Here is a 22,135-nt window from a genome sequence, read left to right as displayed (position 1 = left end):
TGCCATAGCACAACTTTCAAGTACCCTTCTCCCTCCCTTTTCACAGACTCTTTCAGCCTGGAAAGGCTATTATTTACCAGTCTGCTGTTATAAACTCAGCTTGACTGTCGAGCCAGTTTTTTTTTTATTTTCTAACCCTCCAATTATTTTCTGCAGCATACTTTATTATAATTACTCTAAAATGAAAAAGGTCAGGACAAATCAGAGCAATTGATTTTGAACTATGTAATGGATTTGGTACATTGCGAGTGTGCTCATGGATAAATTAATTGCCAAGTAAGTTATTGCACATTGGTTTTGGTCTGAATAAACCCTTTGATGAAGGGTAAAAGGATGAATGTGGGCAAACAAGCAAGATTCTTAAGAGGCTTGGCTGATCATAATGTGGCCTTCCGAAGCAAGTTCTTAAGGACAATGAAAGCAATAGCCTCCATTGAATGGAGGGTATTGTTTTAACATTTAGAACTAATGTTAGTTACAAATGGTGTTGCAGTTTTGTCCATGGTCATTGTTTGTTGTCAAAGTAACTCTTTGTTCTGTAGAAAATTGTTCATTTTTTGAAACAGAACATGCCAACACTTCCAAGAACATCTTGGTATCACATGGAGGAGTTGTTATCAAATCATGCTACAAAACTGGCCAACTGTCAATCAAAAATTGCCCTTTTAATTTTGTAAATACTGTAGAAAACTTTTCACATTCCACAAAAATTGAATTAAATTATTTTGCCTTTGCAAGTTGAAAATATCTCAATATATGAAAATAAATATCTCAATAATAAATACATTTATGCCAAAATTGTCTGAACTGCAAGTCAATTTCATTTGTAACATCTCAATAAATATGAAATATTTCGAGAAAGAATAATTTCTGACAAAATTAAATGGTCCTCGAGAATATGTAATATGTAAATGTATTTAAAATAATTGACAATAAACCAGAGTAACTTAACATGCCTTATTTCGAAATGTCCTTTTCAAATAGCTCCAGCAACCTGTCAAATCGTTGCATCTTTTGCTGGTGCATTTCCATGACATGTTTCTCCTTTTCCTCTTCTTTTTCCCTTTGTTCCCGCTGGTACTCTTTGAACAAATCAGTGAGACTCTCCTTACTCTGAAGAGCCCTTTTGGCCCTGGACCTTTTAACCTCTCTGCGCGGAGTTTCTTCGTTGTCCAATGATGGTCTTCGTCCATCAGTAGAAGATGCTGCAGCTTCTGCAAAAAAACCTGAACTTGAACTTGTACGGATGAGGTCTTCACCAACAGGACCAGCCCTGTTGGAGCAAACTGCCACTGGCTTTACAGAAGGTGTCATGCCAAAGATATCGCTCAGCTCTTCAAAATATGGGCACGTCTTTTTGTCGTTGCCCGACACGTTGTTGTGATCGACTGTTTTTGTGAAATTTTGCTTTAAGTTCTTAAACTTCGTTTCACATTGAGCACCAGTGTAGCCATATCCTTTCTCTTGCATCTCCTTCGATATTTCCTCCCACAAAGTTTTCTTCTTTGACTTTTTGTCTTTGAAAAAGTTCTCCCTTTCTTTGTACAAAGACAGAAGAAACAGCACTTCATTCCTTGACCATTTAACTTGCAATAGCGGAGTTTCAAATGCGGCGGCTGGAGTTTGAACCTGAACGATAAGCTGGTCAGGGTCGATTGTTGAGAGAACTGCAAAAAATATAGACATTATACCCAAAGAACTTCCAGTTGTTTTCAACTATTTCCTGAACTTGACTTATAAATGAAACAAAAATTAAACATTTCTCTGGTTTTAAGACCTTTTGCTCAATGTAAAGGAAAATGATTAAAACACCTTGTACCTGAACAGGCTGAAAAGTCCCATATTTCCTCCGCCATGTTGTTTGTTGTGTGCCGAGCTGACAGACCACGTCGTATAATCCACACCAAACTCGCTCCCCGATGACAAATGGAACGGAAATCTTAAACCAGTTTCAGTTAACAATCCGAACGATCCACGTTCGGAGGTAGATTGTTTAGATTGCAATCTAAGATTGGTTTCGCCATAAATGGAACGGGAAATCTAATTTTCGATCGCAGAATCCGGTTTTAGGTTGGTTAAAAGGAACGCTACCAAAATATCTTAATCTCTCTGGCAATCTCCTTGTCCTCTGGGGTCTCAGATTCCTTGATGGTTCTGGTGCCGCTCCACCATTCTCCTGCAAATTGGGGCACTCCCCTCAATCCAGCAGCCCGGCAGTCGATTCTGGTACGGTTGGTTGGTAAGGTGATGGCACCGGGTCTAGTTCCTGCTGGGGTGTGGGGGGTGTTGACACAGAGTCTGACCCTTGTTGGAGTGTGGGATCTCCCTCTCTAATGTATTGCTTCACATGACTTGTGTTTCTGGAGTACTGGTTCCCTGTTGGACTCTCTACCACGAGGCTGTTCCCAGTCTTGCTGACAACCTTACAGGAATTTGGGTTAAATGCTGTGCTGAGTTTGTTAGTCTTGTCTTGTTGGACAAGCACTTCATCACCCAGTTCAATGCTGGAGGGGCTAGCCCTGCGGTGTATGTCTGCGTAAGCTTTACTCTTAGCTTTCTGCTCAGCATCGCGATCGTGTAGTTCATAGTCATAGGCATGGCCGATGCTTAAATCAGGGATCTTCCCTTTGACGTTTCGGTTAAAAAGTAGCTCAGCGGGACTCCTTCCAGTCGTATTATGGGGAATGCTTCTGTAGGCAGAGAGATACCTCCTTAATTCTGCTCTCCATGGTTTGTTCTCTGCCTGAGCAATTTGTAGTCATTTCAACAGTGACCGATTCTGTCTTTCGACTTTTCCGTTGGCTTGGGCCCACTTGGCAGTAACTTTCTGATGTATAATATTATGCTGTTCACAACATTCTCTAAATTCATTCGACTTGAATTGTGGACCATTATCGGACTTGATGGTATTTGGCAGCCCATGTCTGCAGAAGGTGTCAGCCAGACGGTCTATGATCTTTTCAGCGGTAGTGGACTGCATAACCTCGACTTCGTAAAATCGGCTGTAGTAATCAACAATGACCAATAGTGAATGTCCAGATGGTAGCGGTCCCATTAAATCTACTGCTAAGTCTTGCCAGGGTCCATCGGGTAATGAGGTGGATCGAATAGGTTCAGGAGGATCTGGTTGTGCCACCAGCTGACACCCATGGCATGCTCGGCAATGTCTCTCCGCTGCTTTATCCATCCCGGGCCACCACACCTTGGTTCTGAGGTTCTGTTTGGTGCCAACCACGCCCAAGTGGCCTTCATGAGCAAGTGCTAAGGTCCTTGGCTGCAACTTACTAGGAATAATAATGCGTGTACCTCTAAGCACGAGCTGACCAATGACACACAACTCCCCCGCCACTGTCATATATTGTCTACACTTTTCAAACCGCCCCGTTGCAATAGCTTTCCTCACTTCTTTCAGCTCTTCATCATCGGCAGAGGCCTCTTCTATCTCACGTGTTGTGAGTGCCGTTGGTGTTGCACTTGCAGCAACAAACCTAACATACTCCTCAGTGCATCGCTGGTGGTTGTCAGGTTCGACCCTCGTATGGAGTAGATGCGACAATGGATCAGCAATGTTCTCGCGCCCAGGCCTGTGTATCACACTGAAATCATATGGCTATAATCTGAGAACCCATCGTTCTATCCTTGCACATGGTTTTGACCGTGGACCATATATGACCTCTTAAGGCTTGTGGTCGGTCTCTACAACAAACTGCATCCCATACACATAGACATGGAATCTCTCGCATGCCCACACCACACCGAGCGCCTCCTTCTCTGTCTGGGAGTATCCAGTCAAACTACGACTTGCATAACATACCGGTGTCCATGTACTGTCCTGCTTCTGTACGAGAACAGCGCCCAGCCCAACTGGACTGGCGTCCGTGATTATCTTGGTGGGCGCATTCCCATCGAAATATGCCAAAGTACAAGCTTCTGCCATCTTCTGTTTGAGACATTCAAAGGACTTCTTCTGCTCTGGTCCAAATTCAAAGGGTGTCTCTTTCCTTGTCAGTCTTCGCAGTGGTTCAGATAAAGTGGCAAAGTGAGGTATGAACCGGCTGCTGTAATTGGCTAAACCCAGAAAGCTACGTACATCTGACGCACTCTTTGGTTCTTCTAATACTGCTTTAACACGATCTGCTGTAGGACCAATGCCTTTTTCTGAAAGCAGCATGCCCATGAACACCAGCCTGTCCGTGGTGAACAAGCATTTCTCAGCATTTAAAGTGAGACCGCACTCTTGCAGACGCTCTATAGTTTGGTGGAGTCGCCTGTTGTGTGTTTCTGTGTCGGGACCATGCACCACAATGTCATCCGAAATGTTTTCGACACCTTCAATACCTGCCAAGGCTGAAGCGATTTCATGCTGATATTGTTCACTGGCAGAACAGACCCCAAAGAGTAAGCGCTTGTATCGAAACAAACCATCAGGTGTAGCAAAGGTTGTGATTTCCCTGGATTCTGGGCTCAACTCCAACTGGTGGTACCCCCATTTAAGGTCTAATTTACTGAAGACCTTAGAGCCATTCATTGTATGTAACACCTCATCAACTGTAGGAATTGGATATCGTCTTCGCATAATGGCTTGGTTTGCCTGTCTCATGTCCACACATAGGCGGATGTCCCCGTTGTCCTTTGGGACAATCACCACAGGGTTGACCCAGGGGGCTGGACCTTCCACTGGTTCAATTATTCCCATGTCCAACAGTTCTAAGGTCTTATCTCGGATCTTTCCTCTCAAATTAAATGGCACCCTTCTATAAGGCTGTGCAATAGGTTTTACAGTGGGGTTTATATCCAGGGATATCTGTTTGTTCTTTAGTTTTCCGACACCCTCAAATACCTCTGGGTACTGCTGTTTTAAATTGTCAGCTTTACTTGTTACCATAGCAATGTTAATGCCAACTTTTAACACCCCCAGTTCTGTGGCTGTGATCTTTTCAAGCAACGACATCCCTCTACCTTTAATCACCAAGACTTCAGCTTTGGTGGATCTATCACAAACACTCACTGTGCACTTAAAACTACCCTTAACTGGCAGTGGCTGACTAGACGCATATGGGTATAGCTTCTTGTCTGGGGTAGCCACTTGTGATTCACATTTCACTTCCTTCTCCTTAAGCTGTTCCCACGTCCCCTCGTCAATAATGTTGCTGCTCGCCCCAGAGTCTATTAACATCCTAAGGTTTACTCCCCCTACTTGTACGGTGACCATTTCTGAGTGTCCTCCTTCAGTAATACTAAATGCATAGTCCTGCTGGGGCCCAGGATCATTGTCATCGGGTCCCCCCCCCAAACCTGGCGAGCATATGACTTTGTCTTGCAAACTTTTTCAAAATGATCTTTTCCGCGACATTTCCTGCATGTTTTGCCCTTTGCTGGGCACTGGGGATCACGACCGAGATGTCCCAATAAACCACATCTATAACATGTCTTATCTCTCCCTTGGAATCGGCCTTGCATGCTAGTACTCGGATTGTTACTTCTCTCATTGAGTCTATTGATATGTTCTGATTCTACCCCCTTTTCTGAAAGGGCAGCCAGTTGGGTTTCTATCTTTTCGCATTTTGCGGCAACCTCTAGGGTGCGTGTTAAGTTCAGTCCTTGGCCTTCTTCAAGCAATTTTCGTTTGATGTAAATGGAAGTGCACTTATTCAAAACTGCGTCTCTTATCTGGTTGTCGGTATCAGTGCCAAAATCACAATCTTTAGCTGCTTGTCTTAAGCGAGTAGCAAATTGCTGAACTGTCTCACCTGGGTTTTGTGTGATCCGATGAAAGGTCTGGCGGGCGAATGCTGAATTTAACTGTGGCACGAAATAGGCGTTGAGAGCTTCAACAGTACTGGCGTAATTTGTAGCATCCCCGGTTTCAGTTAAGGTGGTGAATATCTCCTGCACATCAGGCCCAGCCAGGTGGAGTAACATTGCTCGTCGCCGCTGTTTAGTTGCTGCTGTGGTTCCTTCGCTTATAATAAGCCCTTTCCCGTCCGCGTACAGTTCGAATGAAGTTAACCACCTCTTCCATCGGGGACCAATCGTCGCTGGGTCAGAGAAACAATCAAATTTCGGTAACACGCTCTTTTCCATTGCTTTTCGCTTCTCCTGGTCGCCAATGTAGTATTCCCGAGAGTAATAAAGTATCCAAACAAACAGATTTAACTCAACCAATTTCATTGCCAACGTAATATGGCCGCCGCTATCCAAAGCACATGGTTTTTCCTATCCCAAAACACTTAGCGGCCCAATACATTACAGAGGGGAGAGAAGCAATGAAGACTTCAAAAGCGCTAACCTTCCCAACGGTTTTGTCTGGGATTGTAGATTTAAAGGAAACTAGACGCTCCATGAGCGTACACTGGGTTGTCTGTGGTACGTGTTACTAAGAAACAGAAGGGACTGAGTTGGACGGTATTGAACTGCAGTGTTTCAGTCAATTTTTTCAAGTCGGGGGTCACTAAGACCATTTAAGGGGTCACCCAAAAGTCATGCCAGCAGAGACCCTTTGGCTCACACGTTCATACGACGAAACAGATCTTTTTCTGAGGATAAAAACCTGGCTACCGGCTAATTAATCATCTGTCAGAAAGAAAAAATTCCTGTTATTTTTAGAAAAAATAGGCACGCATTGCGTACGTGTGGTAGTGAAATAACACAGCGCTTTATTCCATATTGTCAACTAAGCTGCGTTTTGCCTTCCAGGAGATTCAAGTTGTCTTTGCGTAATATGTAGCTCTAACAGTACACGATATTGTTTTGGTATTGTATATCATTGCAGTGCCATGGTAGAAGTCTTAGGTAAATAGCCCTATGAGAAGACATGTGGTTACTAGCAAAGTACTAAACCCAGAAAGATTGAAGAAAATAAAGGGGAATCGAGAAACATTGGCTTCTAGGCTGACATGTTGATCATTTTCAAGTTTCCTCACAACTTCTTTTGACCACAAGTTTAAGCGTGCACTCTGAGCTTCTGACAGCTTTGTAATCAACATTACGACGCTAGAAACGTTTTACGTACTTATTGACTGAGTGAGAGGGCCGGACGGGAAAATATTTGGCCCGAGGTCATGGCGTATCCACCGAGCGCAGCGAGGTCCGTGCGCCATGACCAAGAGCCAAATATTTTACTGTCCGGCCCGACCTAAACTCAGTCAATAAGCATTTTATCATATGGCCTCTTTACACTATTTAAGAGCACTCAGAAGATGAAGTTAGGACAAAATAAAAAAAAACAAAAATCTGCACAGAAAATTTATCTAATATGTTGTTTGCATTTGCTTTTCTGGCTGTAATTTACTTGGATGTTTAAAAGCGACGAAATCCCCTAAAATTGCATCGCACGGAGCAGTACGTGTTCCTAGTAGGGCCTTAGGGCTTTTTCCGGCCCTGCTCACGCTAATGCGTACGGCCCTCATACGGGCATTTTCCCAATGGTTTTTCAATGAAAGCGCGCGCGGGGCCGTACGGGCCATATGATAATACAAAGGAAGGCATAAACAACTGGATAATGAAAGCTGTGAGCCGGTCGCCCTCAACAAAATTGTCGGTAGGATTTTAAGCCATAGTTCTAAAAAGACGAACAAGACTGGCAAGACTACGAGCCGGCTGACAGTGTTCGTGTAATGTTGGGGGTCAAAACATTTTTCATGTATAGTACTAATAAGTAATCACACAATTTTTCTCGTGCAATTTGGAACAAATAAACTCTTGTAAACTTTTTCAAAGACTACAAATTGCACTTGCCCTACGGGCTCGTGCAATTTTGGTTGTCTTTGAAAAAACTAATCGTGCTTATTTATTCCAAATTGCATTGAAATCAGGTGATTACCTGTACAAAAAAAATAATAATAATAAATAAATAACTAATTAAGGAATCTACGGAAGCTATGAAAGATCTTACGGGACATCTTAGTTTTTTTTCTAAACTCCGACTTTTTTTGAGTTTTAAAATCGAAGTTGGTTTTTTCAAGCATCTAAGGGCGCTTTCCTTTCGTCAGAACTGTCCGGTCAGACTCGTCAGTTTGCAAGGAACACTTGGACGCGTATATTCCGCACAAAAACTCCAATTTCAGTCGGAAAGAGAGTCTAAGAGCTTCCGGGTGTTCCTTATTTTTCTGAGTAATTTCCACCATAAATGAAGGACAGATGCCGGTCATTCGACAATAACAGTACAGGCAAATTGAACGACAAAAATTGATACAAAAAAAATTGGAAAAGAAATGACATCCCGACCCCGACCCCGGCGACAGCCCCGCGTTTCGGCTACTACCCGTCATCTTCCCATACTTTCATGTTGCTTTGTCGCACGTTTCCTCCGCAATGCGGACTTATCACAGCCCTGTTGATGCAAGTATTAGATGCGTGTTCCTGGAGGTATTTCCGTTGAATCGTCTCACCACAAGCTTGGCACATTGCGTCACCATACTGACAGCTTGTTTCATGGGTCTAATAATGAAAAAAAATCTGTTAATTGAAATTCCTTTGATATCTGGCACTATGGACAGAACATCGACTATTTTTGCAGTTTTTTAAAGAGTGAAAATAAAATACAACGAAAGGGAGAAATTTAACTGAGGGAAAGGGAGGTTTTAAATTGGATACGAAATAGGCTTTGTTTTATACGCGGCTTTGTTGTTTTCGCAAGAATTGTCGTAAGGAAATTTGGGTAGGTTCAGGTGCAAAATATTCTTAATTAAGTGTTAAATCGCGAAATGTTGACAAACGTTTGCTTGTTTAATTAGCAGCTGCGGCATTCTTGAAGCCATGGGCTGATGTGATTTAAGAAAAATCCAGACATTTGCAAACGATAAGCGATATCGATGTTACACGCAGTACACGTAGTTTGGGAGGGGTAGTCTTACAGATTTGTAGTCTTTTTCCCTTCCCCTGATTCTCTCCTTGGTAAAATTGGTGAAACTTTCGCGACATTTTAATTTCGCGAATTTCAAGATTTTTAAATCGCGAAATAAAAGTGACGCGAACAACAAGTGTCGGGAACATAACATGACGCAAAAATAACAATACATCAACAATAGCTATTAATGAAGAAAGGACGAGTTTATTAACATTCAAAAGTTGACAGAATCATGTTTTTATCTATTCTGGGGCAATTGCAACGTCTTCATACCAAGACATTTACAATTTAATTTAATTTAAGATCTTATAAGGCGCAAATATCTATATAAATATATTCAAATGCGCCATCCTAATAGTAATAATAATACTAATAACTAATAATAATAATAATAATAATAATAATAATAATAATAATAATAAAATGTCAGTCATGATTCTCGAGTTTTTAAAACAAAGATTCACGATTCTTAAAAAAAAGTTATACAGTTATTCATGATTTTTGATTCCGCTTCCATCCAGAAATTTACACAAACGACTATGGAGACAATCAGATGCGAGAGCGCCTGACGTCACGTTATGGACGGCCGATTCAACTGATCGAGGAAAATGTTCCATGAAAACTTCAAATCGCGATTTTTCTTTTTGAAAATTCATTTTTATGGACAGCCAGATAAATAAAGTTCACTCACCCACCATTTTCTGCGTTGTCCTGAGTGATTTGATGGGTTTTTGGGACGCCTCGATTTCCCCTTTTGATCACAGGCGCCCAAGCTCAGTGTAAGTCGCCGACTTAATATAAGCATTTGTATGGAAATCCCGATAAAAAGCTTAAGAAGATAATTATTTGAAAAAATTGTCAATTAAAAAGCCTAACCTTATTGCCATTGTGGGTAGCTTTCTTCCTGTGTGGTTATTTTCCAGATCCGACGCGATTTGAGCCACTTCTCAATTTCGTGGTTGTCATACCGTTGACAACCACGAAATTGAGAAGTGGCTCAAATCGCGTTGGATCTGGAAAATAACCACACAGGAAGGAAGCTACCCACAATGGCAATAAGGTTAGGCTTTTTAATTGAGAATTTTTTCATATAGGCCACTCTTCAGTCGGCCGCTTTTACAAATTGAAGTAAAAGACAGAAAAAGAGGCATAGTTTATGAGTTTTGTTCGAGAAGACAAGCAAGTTTTGCCAGCAAACAGTCTCTGATAAGTGTTTTTGAACCCACGAACCCTTGAGTCAAGCGCTTGTCTTCTTCCGGCCCCAACCATCCAGATTTTCTGATAAGGCGTTTTTTTTTAATTTGCCCTCGACAGAGCCAGCACGAATATGGAAGCTCCGATCTTCGTCCCCTATCCCACATCTTCTTTTCTTTCAATTTAAAATAATAGTCAGTGCATTGTGTAATGCAATGTAATAGTCAACGCCGGGATAATAGTTCAAACTGTTGAAACTTTGATAACCTTTTATTAATTTAAGGTCAAAATATATTAAAATATAGATTTTAAAACGTCTTATTGATTTTCGCCTTTTTTGTGAAATACAAATAAAATAATTAATATGGAAATAAATAATACAATCTTAATAGAAAACCCTCTTTGGTCTAATGTTAGAATACATAATTTTGGCCAGATAATTGTTTACCTCCATGCCTCCCCTTGGAGACCGTGGGTATCTATCGTAATTTTAATAAACATGGTGTCATTTCGTATGTATCCACCCTGACGGAGCTCTGCTTGAGAAATAAATGTCGGACAACCGGATGCTATGTTCATATCAGATGTTGGCCTTTTGAAACTTGAGCTTCGTGTATCTGGCCGAAATGCATCAAAAGCGTCATTAAGTCTGTCTTGATCGAGAAGACGAAAATGAACTTTTTGAGAAAACGGCCAAGGTAACAATGCATCATATTCACCCCGCATGATAACAAAAAACACGGATAGATGTGTTCCTTTGCCCATCCCATCACCATTGAGGTAAAGACGGGCACACACTTTGTAGCCAAACCGTCCAACGTAGAACGGGGAACTATAAATCGATATAGTCTTTCCAGAGACAGCATCTTGGTACCTTCGACTGTATTGATCAATCTTCCACAGGTAAACACCATCGTATGACGTGGCTTCCAGCATCTGTGTGCGAAGATCTTGTTCAGAAAGTTGAATATCGTGCAGTGCTAGTTGATGTTCATTTCTTTCAAAACGCCGCTCACAAGCCTGATGAGATGATGCCGCGTTCGGTGTTTGAACAAAATCCATCGGCGTTGATCTTTTCCCTTTTAGAACCCCAAGCTCGGTTTGCATTTTATTTACCCGAGTGTCATGTTCCCTCACAATTTTCATTATCTCCTCCATTTGCGAAGACAGTACATCTCTGCTGGCTCCGTGCCGTGCACCTTCCAGTTGTTGATGCAGCTTCTCCATATCTCTTTGCTGTTCACTTGTTGATTTTTCGATCAAAGTTAATTTAGTGTGTTGTGTTTGTATATTTATCCTTGCAGCTACAAGTTCTTCGGTTTGATTTTGAAGCTGCTGCTCCAAAGCATTTTTCTCACGTTCCAGACGGGAGATCTTCTCTTGCATTTCCTTGTCTTTTCTGATGAATTCATGGCTTGAATCGCTCAACAATTTAAGATGGTACTCAACAGAATCTTTGACATGAAGCTCAAGGCATTCACTCGTACCCTAAAAATGAATAATTTGAAAATTAACATTCCATTTTAGTTGATGATAAGGTTGGAAAATCCTCGTAGATTGAAGATAGAGAGGATAACCGTTATGTCCAATTAGTGCTCTCTGGACCTCATCAAATACGAATCAAAATGAGCGTAAGTGAGGCAGTAGCCATTAAAGCTTTACTTTCAGCCCAAAACCTGCTAGTCTACATTCTGGCTTCCTTTCAACTGGGTAAAGTGATCAACTTATATAACTAGTTTGCTTGTATGTGTATGTAGGAGGTAAAAAAATGTAAAGTCTTTTTACGAGCGAAGTACCCTGTGAGCAGAGTCTCCTTCGCGACTAGGAAGATCAAAGGAGACTCTGCTCGCAGGATATGAGCGAAGTGGCCCAATACGCCGGAGCTTATCCCCGGTTTTCATAGCATTAAGTGACTAGGAGTATTTCTACTTCCCCCTGGATGGGATGCTAGTACGTCCATCGCAGGGCTATCCCCGACATTAAATTTGCCGATACCCATTTATACACCTGCGTGGAGAGAGGCACTGAGCGCACTAAGTACCGGGTAGGAGGACAGGAACAAATCACAGGTTACAGGTCACAAGTCACAGGTCATTGTTTCACTAATACAGAAACAGCTGTAACCAGTTTACCAATGCTAACATTAGGCCTGAAAACGTTTGTTTAGGCCTAATTAGGCTCACGGTTAGGTAGGTGTAATGGATGTTTAGGATTCTTTCTTTATTGGTAAAACAGTGACCTGTGACAGTGACCCGGTGTGACCTGTGTTTTATAGCTGCCGTGGAGAGGACAGTCGACTAACTTCAAGAAGACTGAAGTGTTTGTGTTCATGACGATATTTCTTTCTTCTTAAGTCTCGCACAGATGGTATTTAAAGCTTTTGACCGAATTAAAAAGGGTGATGCAAAATAGAAAAAAAATTGAACGTACTTTGATCTCACAACCATGGATACTGAAAGGACACGAATGTTCGGCATTAGGACAATGTGTGATCACATGCTCATTCATCATGTCACGTGGTATACCCTCTTGGCCACAGTTTAAGATGCAACTGATGGGAAACTTTGGGCAAATCTCCAAATGATCCTGAAAAAATGAAAAGTGAAGACCAAACTTAGATATTACCGACATGGTTTCCCTTCCCAAGCCGAGCTTTACGGAAAGTCATCTTCTCTGAAGAATACCCTCCCACTGTGCCACAGTCTTCCAGTTATAAATATGTAGTCAGAGCAGCGCGTGTATTTGGCGCGAGTGCAGGTGCAGGTGCTTGTACCTGCGCAAAAAGTTGGTTCTGACAAAAGAGACGGGTGAAAAGTTGATGCTCAGTGTTCGATAATATAATACTAGTCACACATACAGACAGACATTACAACGCGAGAAGCATGACGTTTGACCCCTTGTTCCCGTACCTTCATGTTGCTTTGACGCACATTTCCTCCGCAATGCGAACAAATCACTGCCCTGTTGATGCAGGCATTAGATGCGTGCTCCTGGAGGTTTTTTCGTTGAATCGTCTCACCACAGGCTTGGCACTGTGCGTCACCATACTGACAGCTTGTTTCATGGACCTAATAATAATAATAATAATCTTTTATGGGAAGTTACTTCGAATAGACAGAACATCGCCTATTTTAGCAGCTTTTTAAAGATCGAAAATACAATACACCGAAAGGGGGAAGTATAAGGGAAAGGGATCTGTTATATTGATACACTGAAATGTAATTTTTTCTTTTTTACCCGGCTTTGTCGTTTTCGTAAGAATTGTCGTAAGGACTTCTGGAGTAAGGTTGGTTTCAGCTGTAAAATATGGTTAAGTCTTAAATTGCGAAATGTTGACAAAAGAGAAAAAAAGGAACGTTTGCTTTTTTCTTAGCAACTTCGGAGTTTTTGAAGCCATGGCCTAGTGTAAACGAAAAATGGACATTTCGAGGCCATAAGCGATGTTATGATTGTATCTCAGTAAACGAATTCGAAGTTGGGGAGGGGTAGAAGACCCCCATTTTCTTACAGATTTCTAATCTTTCCCTTCTCCTGATTCTCTCCTTGGTATTTCACCTTTTGTTAATAGTGCCTAGAGAATAACAAATACCTTCTGATATCTGAGCTCTCCTCTCCACTCGCAGCCTTTTTCTTTGTATGGACAAAAACATGGTAGGCTGAATACCTCCCTCTCACAGCACTTATCTCGAAAGAACCCGTCTCGCTGTAATTCTTCCCCATCAACTGGGCACCGAAGAATGTCCGATCTGCGGAAATGATCAACACTCTTTAAAAGGATCGATGACAATCATCGGCAGTTCGGCACGGATTTACCGACATCTCCGCGTTGATTATTATTTGGAAATTAAATCATTATAAAGCAAATACTGAAACTTACCTCAAGAGTCCATCAAGGCAATTCTTGCAAAAGCGATGACCGCACGCTGCCTGCCAGGGTTCATTAAAAGCACTTTTGCAAATTGGACATGTTAGCCGTTCATCAAGTCTATCGACAAATTGTGTTCTGTCGGCAACTTTGCAATCGACACACATTGAGTTTACGTATAGGTTTTGATTCGCCTCGTTGTACACTTTTTCCGCCAAAAGGTCTTGCTATATATCGTTCACTTATACTCGTTATGACGATCGAGAAACTTCTTATGACGTCAAACTTAACCCTGGGAATGACTGGAGAGCTTTAGAACGTGCTAAAGAATAATGCAGAAATAATTCATTTAAAAATATTTAGCCAACGATCTCTTTCCATAGTAGAGAGCTTGTATTGTAGCAACTGAAAGTGTTTTTGACTCAGAAGAAAAAACTCGGTTTTCCCTAAGTGAACTGTCTCGGGGAGAACAGCTAAAAATAGCATGGTTCGATCTTTCTACTACGCAAGAAGGGGTTTTCCCCTTACTACGATTAACAACTGTCGTCACGTCTTGCATGGATGGCTCGACAAGCTTCGGGAAAACATAGGAAAAAACAACCAAAATAATCACAAAGACGCAGTCAAAAAATATAGGAACTGCTTCAATCCGAATATAATTGCAAGTTAGCCATGAATCCAAAGTTTAACCTCTTCCGCTTCGAACCGCATGAAACTAAACCGGAAGAAGCAGACGTAACGCAAGGTTTGCAAGGTTAAATAGAAACTCGTTTTAGAGAGTGTTTTAGTTATGTACGAAAATTGAAAAAATAACAACAACATTTTAAGCGCTGCTAGAAGTAGCTGGTTCTGTTGGTTACGAAACTGTAACCGAAAATAGTTTAAAGTGGTAGTTGCGTAGTCCTGTTGGGTAAGTATGTGTGTACAAGGCACTGTCATCATTGCGCAAGTTTGTTTTGACGTCATACGATTGCATAACTTGAACAAAGCATTGTAGCAAGGTGACCTTCAGATTAGTTCTGGTTGTCATATCTCAGGGCGGAAACACGATATTGAAATAATTTTTAACATAATGCTTTTTCATATTATTTTAAGTTAAAAATTTGGACATAAATTATTGCCAAAGAGCAAGCCGAGCGAAGACGCGAGGCTTGCGAGGCGGCCATCTTAATGCCGCGCAAAGTATTGCAGGAGGCAGAAAAATTCCCGATCGTGCTGTGAAAAGTGTAATGTACATTACGTAAGGTTCCCTGGAACCTTGGTTGCACCACAACCTTGGTTGAACCTTGGTTGCACCACTGATGATGAAGTTGTGTTAGGAGGGGAGTGAAAACAATTTTTTTTCCCATTTCCCTAACCATTGTATTGTGTACACTTGCTTTGAGTGTCCTTTAATGTTTATTTTCGAACCATCGTGTTCTATATTGAGTGAACGAGCTCAAAACTGAACCGGCGTACGTGTTCATATCGGCCGCTGTTGTTAATTTCGGATTTCGGCCGGTGAGTAGAGCAGTTTGTTTTTCGTTTTGTAACCATTGAGTCGTGAACAATTTAATTTAATTTTCAAAGAAGATATGTTGTCTGCAAAGTACACAATTAAACGATCAATTTGACTTGTAATTCACGGCTGTATCATGCAAAATAAAAATTCTACAAGTGAAACAACTTTCGTGTCGAGAGAGTTTGATTCCCTGTTATATGTTCCACACTGAAAAGTCTGAAAACACTTTGGCGATTATTTTAAATTGCACTGATTTTATTCAACTTAATTATTATATATTCCTGTTAAAATTACGGCCGTTCAAAATTACAGCAGTACTTTCCATACTATTGCAAAACACGTTGACATCTACATTTTTGTTGGAGATACAAAGTGTGCAATTTCTATCATTGTATTATTGTTAACTAGATAAGTAAAGATGCAGTACTTTCGAAAAAAAAATTACAACTACTGTTGGGTATTTTGGAACTCTGATACAAATCTGCAAACTATGTATTATATTGACTGTTTCGTTTGCCCTTAGCGATAGCTATTACTAGTTACTTTATGTATCATGTATCAACTGAAATTGCGTGACGCGTTTGACCCATTCAGCGTTTTCCTTGCCTCATTACGTATGCCAAATGTCCGACCATTTTTTCGTTTACGTTTACATGTTTTGACTCATTAGCATACACCCATCGCTTGCTAATCTGTCAGCCAAACTATCATTACTGAATATTTGAGCACAATTTACTGGATAATTTCTGAGTAATGACCGCTTTGAAAATTCGACATTTTGCAAAGATAGCGGTTTTGCCACCCAAGAATTTATCAGGTTTTGATGGCTAATAACTCGCTCGTTATCAAAGTCCGTGGAGACTCAAAAGGCTTAACTTGGAAAATAAACTGAGTTTAACTACGCTAACCGTTTTAAATGAGTCAGTGCTTGGACTTATGCTGTTTAGCAGCGCTATTTGCAGGCAGTCTGCAGTTGTCATACACCTCTTCAGTGGATGGATGCGAGGGAGCTCGTAGTTGAATTTGGGAGCGAATACGCCTGTCTCCTTGTAGACCTCAGCGTGACAGTGACATACAACGACACTGAAAGCTTCGGCAAAAAGAAAACGTCATGACACTGAGGTGTTATCACTTGACGGAAGAGATCAAGAAGAGTTATTCACTAAGAAATCAAGAAACAATCACGATACCTAGATTCAATAGTAGATTGTTGGCTGCCCTGTTGGCTTTCAGCTTCTTCACAGCTCTTTCAATTTCGGCTTTTGATGGAGGGTCCATCAAGAAACAATCACGACACCTAGATTCAATAGTAGATTGTTTAGAGACTCACCGGTAGGTATATCGAGGTTCAGTGGTATGGAACTTTGTTATATAAAAAATGTAGGTTGTATGGACGTCAAGAAACTTCGTAGACTACTCAGGAGAAATGATCACTTCAGGAGCTTTACTTTCACTAGTTTATCGGGTTCGACGGTGAGGAACAGATTAACTGATGACACGTATTTTTAAGTAGAGAAGTAGAAAAACGGTACTTTGACAAATGAAAAATTTGCAGTTATTCTACTCTATAGATAACAGTAAAATTTCGCAGCAAAGGCTTTCAATATATAATACAGAAAGAATTTTTCGCGGTTATTCAAATGTCATTAACGGCGAAGTAGTAACTCAATAACAAAATACAGAGGGAAACTATGTCGCAGTTATTGAAATTTCAGTAACAGCGAAGTAGAATGGAGGGAATACTTCGCAGTTAATGAAATTTCATTATCGGTGAAGTAGCCGATAACAATCATAGAATAAAGGGAATATTTCGCAGTTATTGCAATTTCGTTAACTTGTAATGTTTGATTGTATTAGTTTCTTACTTAGTTCGCATTTTAAGAATTGTAATCTAGTAGAGTGTTTTTAAAGATGTGTTTTAGTTATAATTAATAGTTTTTAATAGGACGAGTAACTATTTTGTTAAGTACACGACCCCACAATCTTTTTAGCTTTGATTCTCGTCTTGTATCTATTCTATTCTATTCTATTCTATTCTATATACAAACCCGTGGTCAAAAACCATATCGATTCACTTTCAATTCCTTTACGATATTTAACTTGCTTTCATCCAGAAGCCGTTGTTAAAGCAATGAATCCGGTTGACGTTTACTTTTATTAGCATTGAACAACGTTTTCCGCTTTTGCAAAACCTGATCAAAACCGAGGCGTGACGTGGGCCATGTTTACACACTCCCTTGGAAACACACCTATTCACCAATGAGAGCACGCGTACTTTTTGAGTTATCATAGTACTATAAACACACCAATGAAGACAAAGAAGGCCAAGTGTGATCTCAATCAAATTTCGCCAAACCTTTGATAACTTCGAGCTCAATGTGTTGCTCTAGGTGAATTAATTAAGGCCTGGGCCCAGATCTATTATGTGAAAATGAGTGAGGGGGTAGTCTAACCATTGATCCATTTTATATAACTTTATTACGTGGCATATCAACGTTATTTGTAGCACAGAAATCTTCTCAGCTAAACGGCAACATTTTTTATCATTTTCCGGTGGCTGGATTACCTTTATGATGTTAACACTATTGGGTACATCATTTCTGTGCTTGAACATTTCAAGATAACTTTGAATAAATGTCCGGAAAAAGCAATCACTTTCCATAGGGAACATATTTAACAAAGGCCAAGCACGGTTCGTTTTCTTTTACCATTTTGACTAATCTAATCGTAGCGAAGTGAAATAAATTTTAGCATAAACTGTCGCCGTTTTTTATTTTGAGTTTTGTGGTCGTAACAAGTCACTTGACCTCATTTGCATACGTCATCCACATCAATGTAAGAATGTTTGTAACGAAATTAGTCTGCGGAAGTCTTAGGTTGTTATAAGTAAACCTTCAGAAGTTAGACCACCCCCTTACTTTTTTGTGTAATAATTTGGGGCCAGGTTTGGGCCCGTGCCTTAATTTACTTAAGTGAAGTTCGAAAGCTGTAATTATTTTGTTCTCAAACCGTTTTATCAGTACGACAACGATTACTTTAAATTACCTATGAAGTAAAATATGATTAATGCCTATTTAAAAGGGTTTTCAAAATAATGAAGAATGGCCTTTTTCGTATCGAAATATCTTCTTTCGTTTGAGAGATATTTCAGTTTTTTGTTATGCAAATTTCTTATCAAATTGATGACGTCATCAGTGGTTCCACCTAGAAACTTGGCAAACGTGGCATGAGTAATAACCCATATATAAGAAAGGTACTGGTAGACACTTTTTTATGCAAGGGCCAGCTGAACAAAGTACAATTGACGGATATTGGAAGATCTAACCTGCAAATAATTTGTTGACTGAAAAGAAAATTATGCAAGGCTGGTTGTGCGCGTATGAGCCTGTAATTAACCGATATTTCCCCAGCCACGGCCTGACGTCTTCAGGGAGTTTAATGATTTGCCGTTACAATTTTTCGAAATTCGAATATAAGCCATAAGAAAACTGGTTATAAGACTGTAGTTAATGTATATTTAACAATTATTCCATGATTGCGCATTGGATATTAGGTGATAAATAGTCAACGAGACGCGTAGCGCCGAGTTTGTTATAATCACCTCATATCCAATAAACACGAATGGAATAATTGTTTTAGTATATACTTTACGATTAAAACATTAGGGTAAGCATTTGTGTTGTTGTTACATGATCTTAAAACGCAAAATTATCGACAGCGAGAATTACGAACTCTTGAACTTCACAGTTTCGTACCAGTTATGTTTACGCCGAACTTTGTGGCTTTCTTTGTAGCTTCCGGGACGGCATTGTCGAAAAGTCGCTGTATTTCCGAGGGAGAAACGTGTTGTTTTCAGCCATTTTGTCGGTACAAAACTTAAACTTCACGCCGAAATGTTTTGGACACACTCCTTTCCAAAACCTCTGTTATTCGTTGATAACCGGGATTTGGCGAGCCATGCAATTAGAAAGCTAGCAATGCAATAACCGGGGGTTCTTGAGTATATACTCTAGATATATGTATAGGGTTACAGATAAATATAATTTTTTCCTTTGGGTTCAAGTGTTTGTCCCCTGTCGATTAGAAACACTTCTCGGGCTTTGCACACGGAGTCACGAGATGCGTGGGTGAGTTCCAATGGTCCAATGTCTCCCCAGTAGCCGAAAATGTGTAGTCAGTTCTTCCGTCAGTTATGTACGTAATTGCATGTGAGGCAGTTAGTTCCGCATTTGTATGATCCTTTAAGGGGTTGTGTTTGTGGGTTGGTAGGTAATGTCGATTTGACAAGTATGTCGCCGAGGTTGTTAGAAAGTGAAAGCAATAAGAAATAGTTTCAAGGAACACAGACGTCCCGTTGACACAACCTCGTTCCCAGGGTCTCCATTGTCGTTGACGAGGTTGGCGTTGACAGACTCACTTCTTCTTCAAGACAAACTGTTTCTGAACATTTCACCAGCAATAACCTCACGACATGGAACTCCTTCCATTGGAACTAATCCACACATCTCGCAAGTCTCGTGACTCCACGTGCAAAGCCCGAGAGGCATTTCTAATCGACAGGGGCCAAACACTTGAATCCAAAGGTATACGACTCCCCTTAAAACGACTAACCGCTTATTTTATTGCGAACTGCGATGGACAGTTTATTGCAAGATGCAGCAGGTGCAAATTACAACAATGGTTGCATTTATTAAAGTGCGACACATGCAACAAATTGTTGTCTGGTGTGCCAGAAGCACAGAGTACAGTGTATCCCAAATTGCACCGAAGATTTTTCGGAGGAAAGGCACCGTAAATTTTTCGGAGGAAAGGCACCGTGCTTACAGAGATTAGGACGTAGTAACTAACATAGTTTTTCTTAAAATATCTGGTATGTGATGACGATAAAATGTGCGAGAGTTACATTTATTCCATCTGCAGTTAGAGAAGTGAATTAGTATCAGGCTATCACATGATTTTCAGTGCAATTTGGGATACACAAGAAAGAGTAAATTTTTCGGAGTAACAAAATTACGGGCGCGTGTAATTTGCAGTCTAAAAAATTTACAAGTGCAGCTTATTTATAATAATAATAATAATAATAATAATAATAATAATAATAATAATAATAATAATAATAATAATAATAATAAGTGTTTAAAGGTATCGCTCCTCATCATCCGTTACAGCTCGTTTTTGGTAAGGTTGCTTCTTCTACTTGCTAGTGTTTCGAGGACATCTTTTGGAAGGCCGAGGATCTTTAAACAACGGTCCTGTACTCTTTGAAGCTCCAGGGAAAGATAGTCAGGAATACCTCCCCAAGTAGGGCACGCATACTCAAGCAAAGGTCTAATTTTTGTTGTGTAGGTCTTGAGGCCAACTTCATCAGGAAGATGGGCTTTCTTACATGCTCTAATATGATAGATACGTTTTTTAGCTTTCTTGAGTACACTTGACATGTGTGAGTTCCATTTGAGGTTGTCCTGGATTACAACACCTAGCAGTTTTAATTATATTCGAAATCATGTGATTACCTATTAATTAAAGAAAGGTAGAAAATCGAAAAATTAAGCGATAATTTGACAGCGAGCGCTTAAATTTTCTAGGGATTGAAGTTCATTCAGTTGATTAGTTGAAACAGATTACGTCGTGTCTTGATCGATTTTACCTCTGACAATTGCGTTTGTTGGTAGCTACAGGCCCGTAATGGAATCGAAAGTATCGTCTATGGATGTAGCAGTGAGTACGGAAGATTCACCGGATGGACCCTCTCAACAAACGTTTTGCAGACAGCATGGAAGTATGCACGTTTCTGAGAACTCTAAAGATTTATTTCCGTATTTACGTCTGCGTTCGCAGGCTAATGCGGCGATCAACTCGAAACTTCAACATCCCCCCCTCCCGGGCATTTGAACTTTTGAATATTGGATCGTTCAAATTCCCGCTCCCTCGGGCCAAAATGGTGTTCAAATGCCCTACTAAAGAACAATCGTCGTCGGCTGCCCCTGTCTTTAATAAAGACCTTTTCAAGACCTTTTTTGTAAGCCAATCGCTCACAAATGCTAAATCTCTTTCTTTAAACTCTTCCATCTCGTCCAATCGCGTGTTTTATAGCTGTTAGCAACTTCGGCGCCCGAAAAGAAATTCATTTGAAACCTGACACTTCCGGTTCAATTTTCCCCACCCCACACAGGCAACGGTCAAATTCCCCACTCTCCGGGCGCAGAAGATAGTCAAATGCCCGGGGTTTTCCCTGGGTGGGGGGGGGGGGGGGATGTTGAAGTCTCCATTTGATCGGCGCATAACAACGAAAAATGTATCTCGCCCCACCTTTCACGCGGTCAGAACAACTACGGAAACGTTTGCTACGCAGGCTACAGCTGATCAGAAACGACGCCAAGTTGTATCAGAGCACAGAGACGTTTGTCAGTTATTCTCGCAACGTAATCCCAGAAGTTAGACTTTGTTAGGGGGTTTATTTGCATATTTTGCAAAACATTAAAAATTACGAAATTCTGGTCTGTAGCATACTCAATTGTGTGTACGTGTAAAAGAAAATTACGTTTTTCCTTTTCACTGTGGCACTTTAAGGGTACTTTTTGAGAAGAGCAATTTTGCGGGTTATCGTGACAAAGTGCATTACCGTGGACATTTATTTATTGACGTTTTTTGTCACGTAAATCAAATGATGACGGGGAAGACCCCTGGAACAATTCTCTTGATCATCGGAAGGATATTAACAGTGAGC

General features: G+C 40.6%; 2 protein-coding genes across 2 annotated transcripts; both read right to left on the bottom strand.

Moving 5' to 3' along the window:
- Window positions 1-957: 957 nt before the first annotated feature.
- Window positions 958-1,686, bottom strand: LOC137980890 (uncharacterized). Its single transcript, XM_068828291.1, has one exon. The coding sequence runs from the start codon at window positions 1,684-1,686 to the stop codon at window positions 958-960; it is 729 nt and encodes a 242-aa protein (XP_068684392.1).
- Window positions 1,687-6,634: 4,948 nt separating this feature from the next.
- Window positions 6,635-14,257, bottom strand: LOC137979449 (TNF receptor-associated factor 3-like). The gene is made up of 6 exons (XM_068826705.1): window positions 13,920-14,257; window positions 13,632-13,788; window positions 12,952-13,110; window positions 12,473-12,628; window positions 10,491-11,530; window positions 6,635-8,439 (listed from the first exon to the last, which is right to left on the bottom strand). Exons 1-6 carry the CDS (start codon window positions 14,072-14,074, stop codon window positions 8,325-8,327), a joined length of 1,782 nt encoding a protein of 593 aa, XP_068682806.1. The 5' UTR covers window positions 14,075-14,257; the 3' UTR covers window positions 6,635-8,324.
- Window positions 14,258-22,135: the final 7,878 nt, after the last annotated feature.

The sequence above is a fragment of the Montipora foliosa genome, chromosome 12 (assembly GCF_036669935.1).
Source record: "Montipora foliosa isolate CH-2021 chromosome 12, ASM3666993v2, whole genome shotgun sequence".
NCBI lineage: Eukaryota > Metazoa > Cnidaria > Anthozoa > Scleractinia > Acroporidae > Montipora > Montipora foliosa.
The sequence above is the reverse complement of the archived record's forward strand: the minus strand, read 5'-3'. Positions and strand labels throughout refer to the sequence as shown.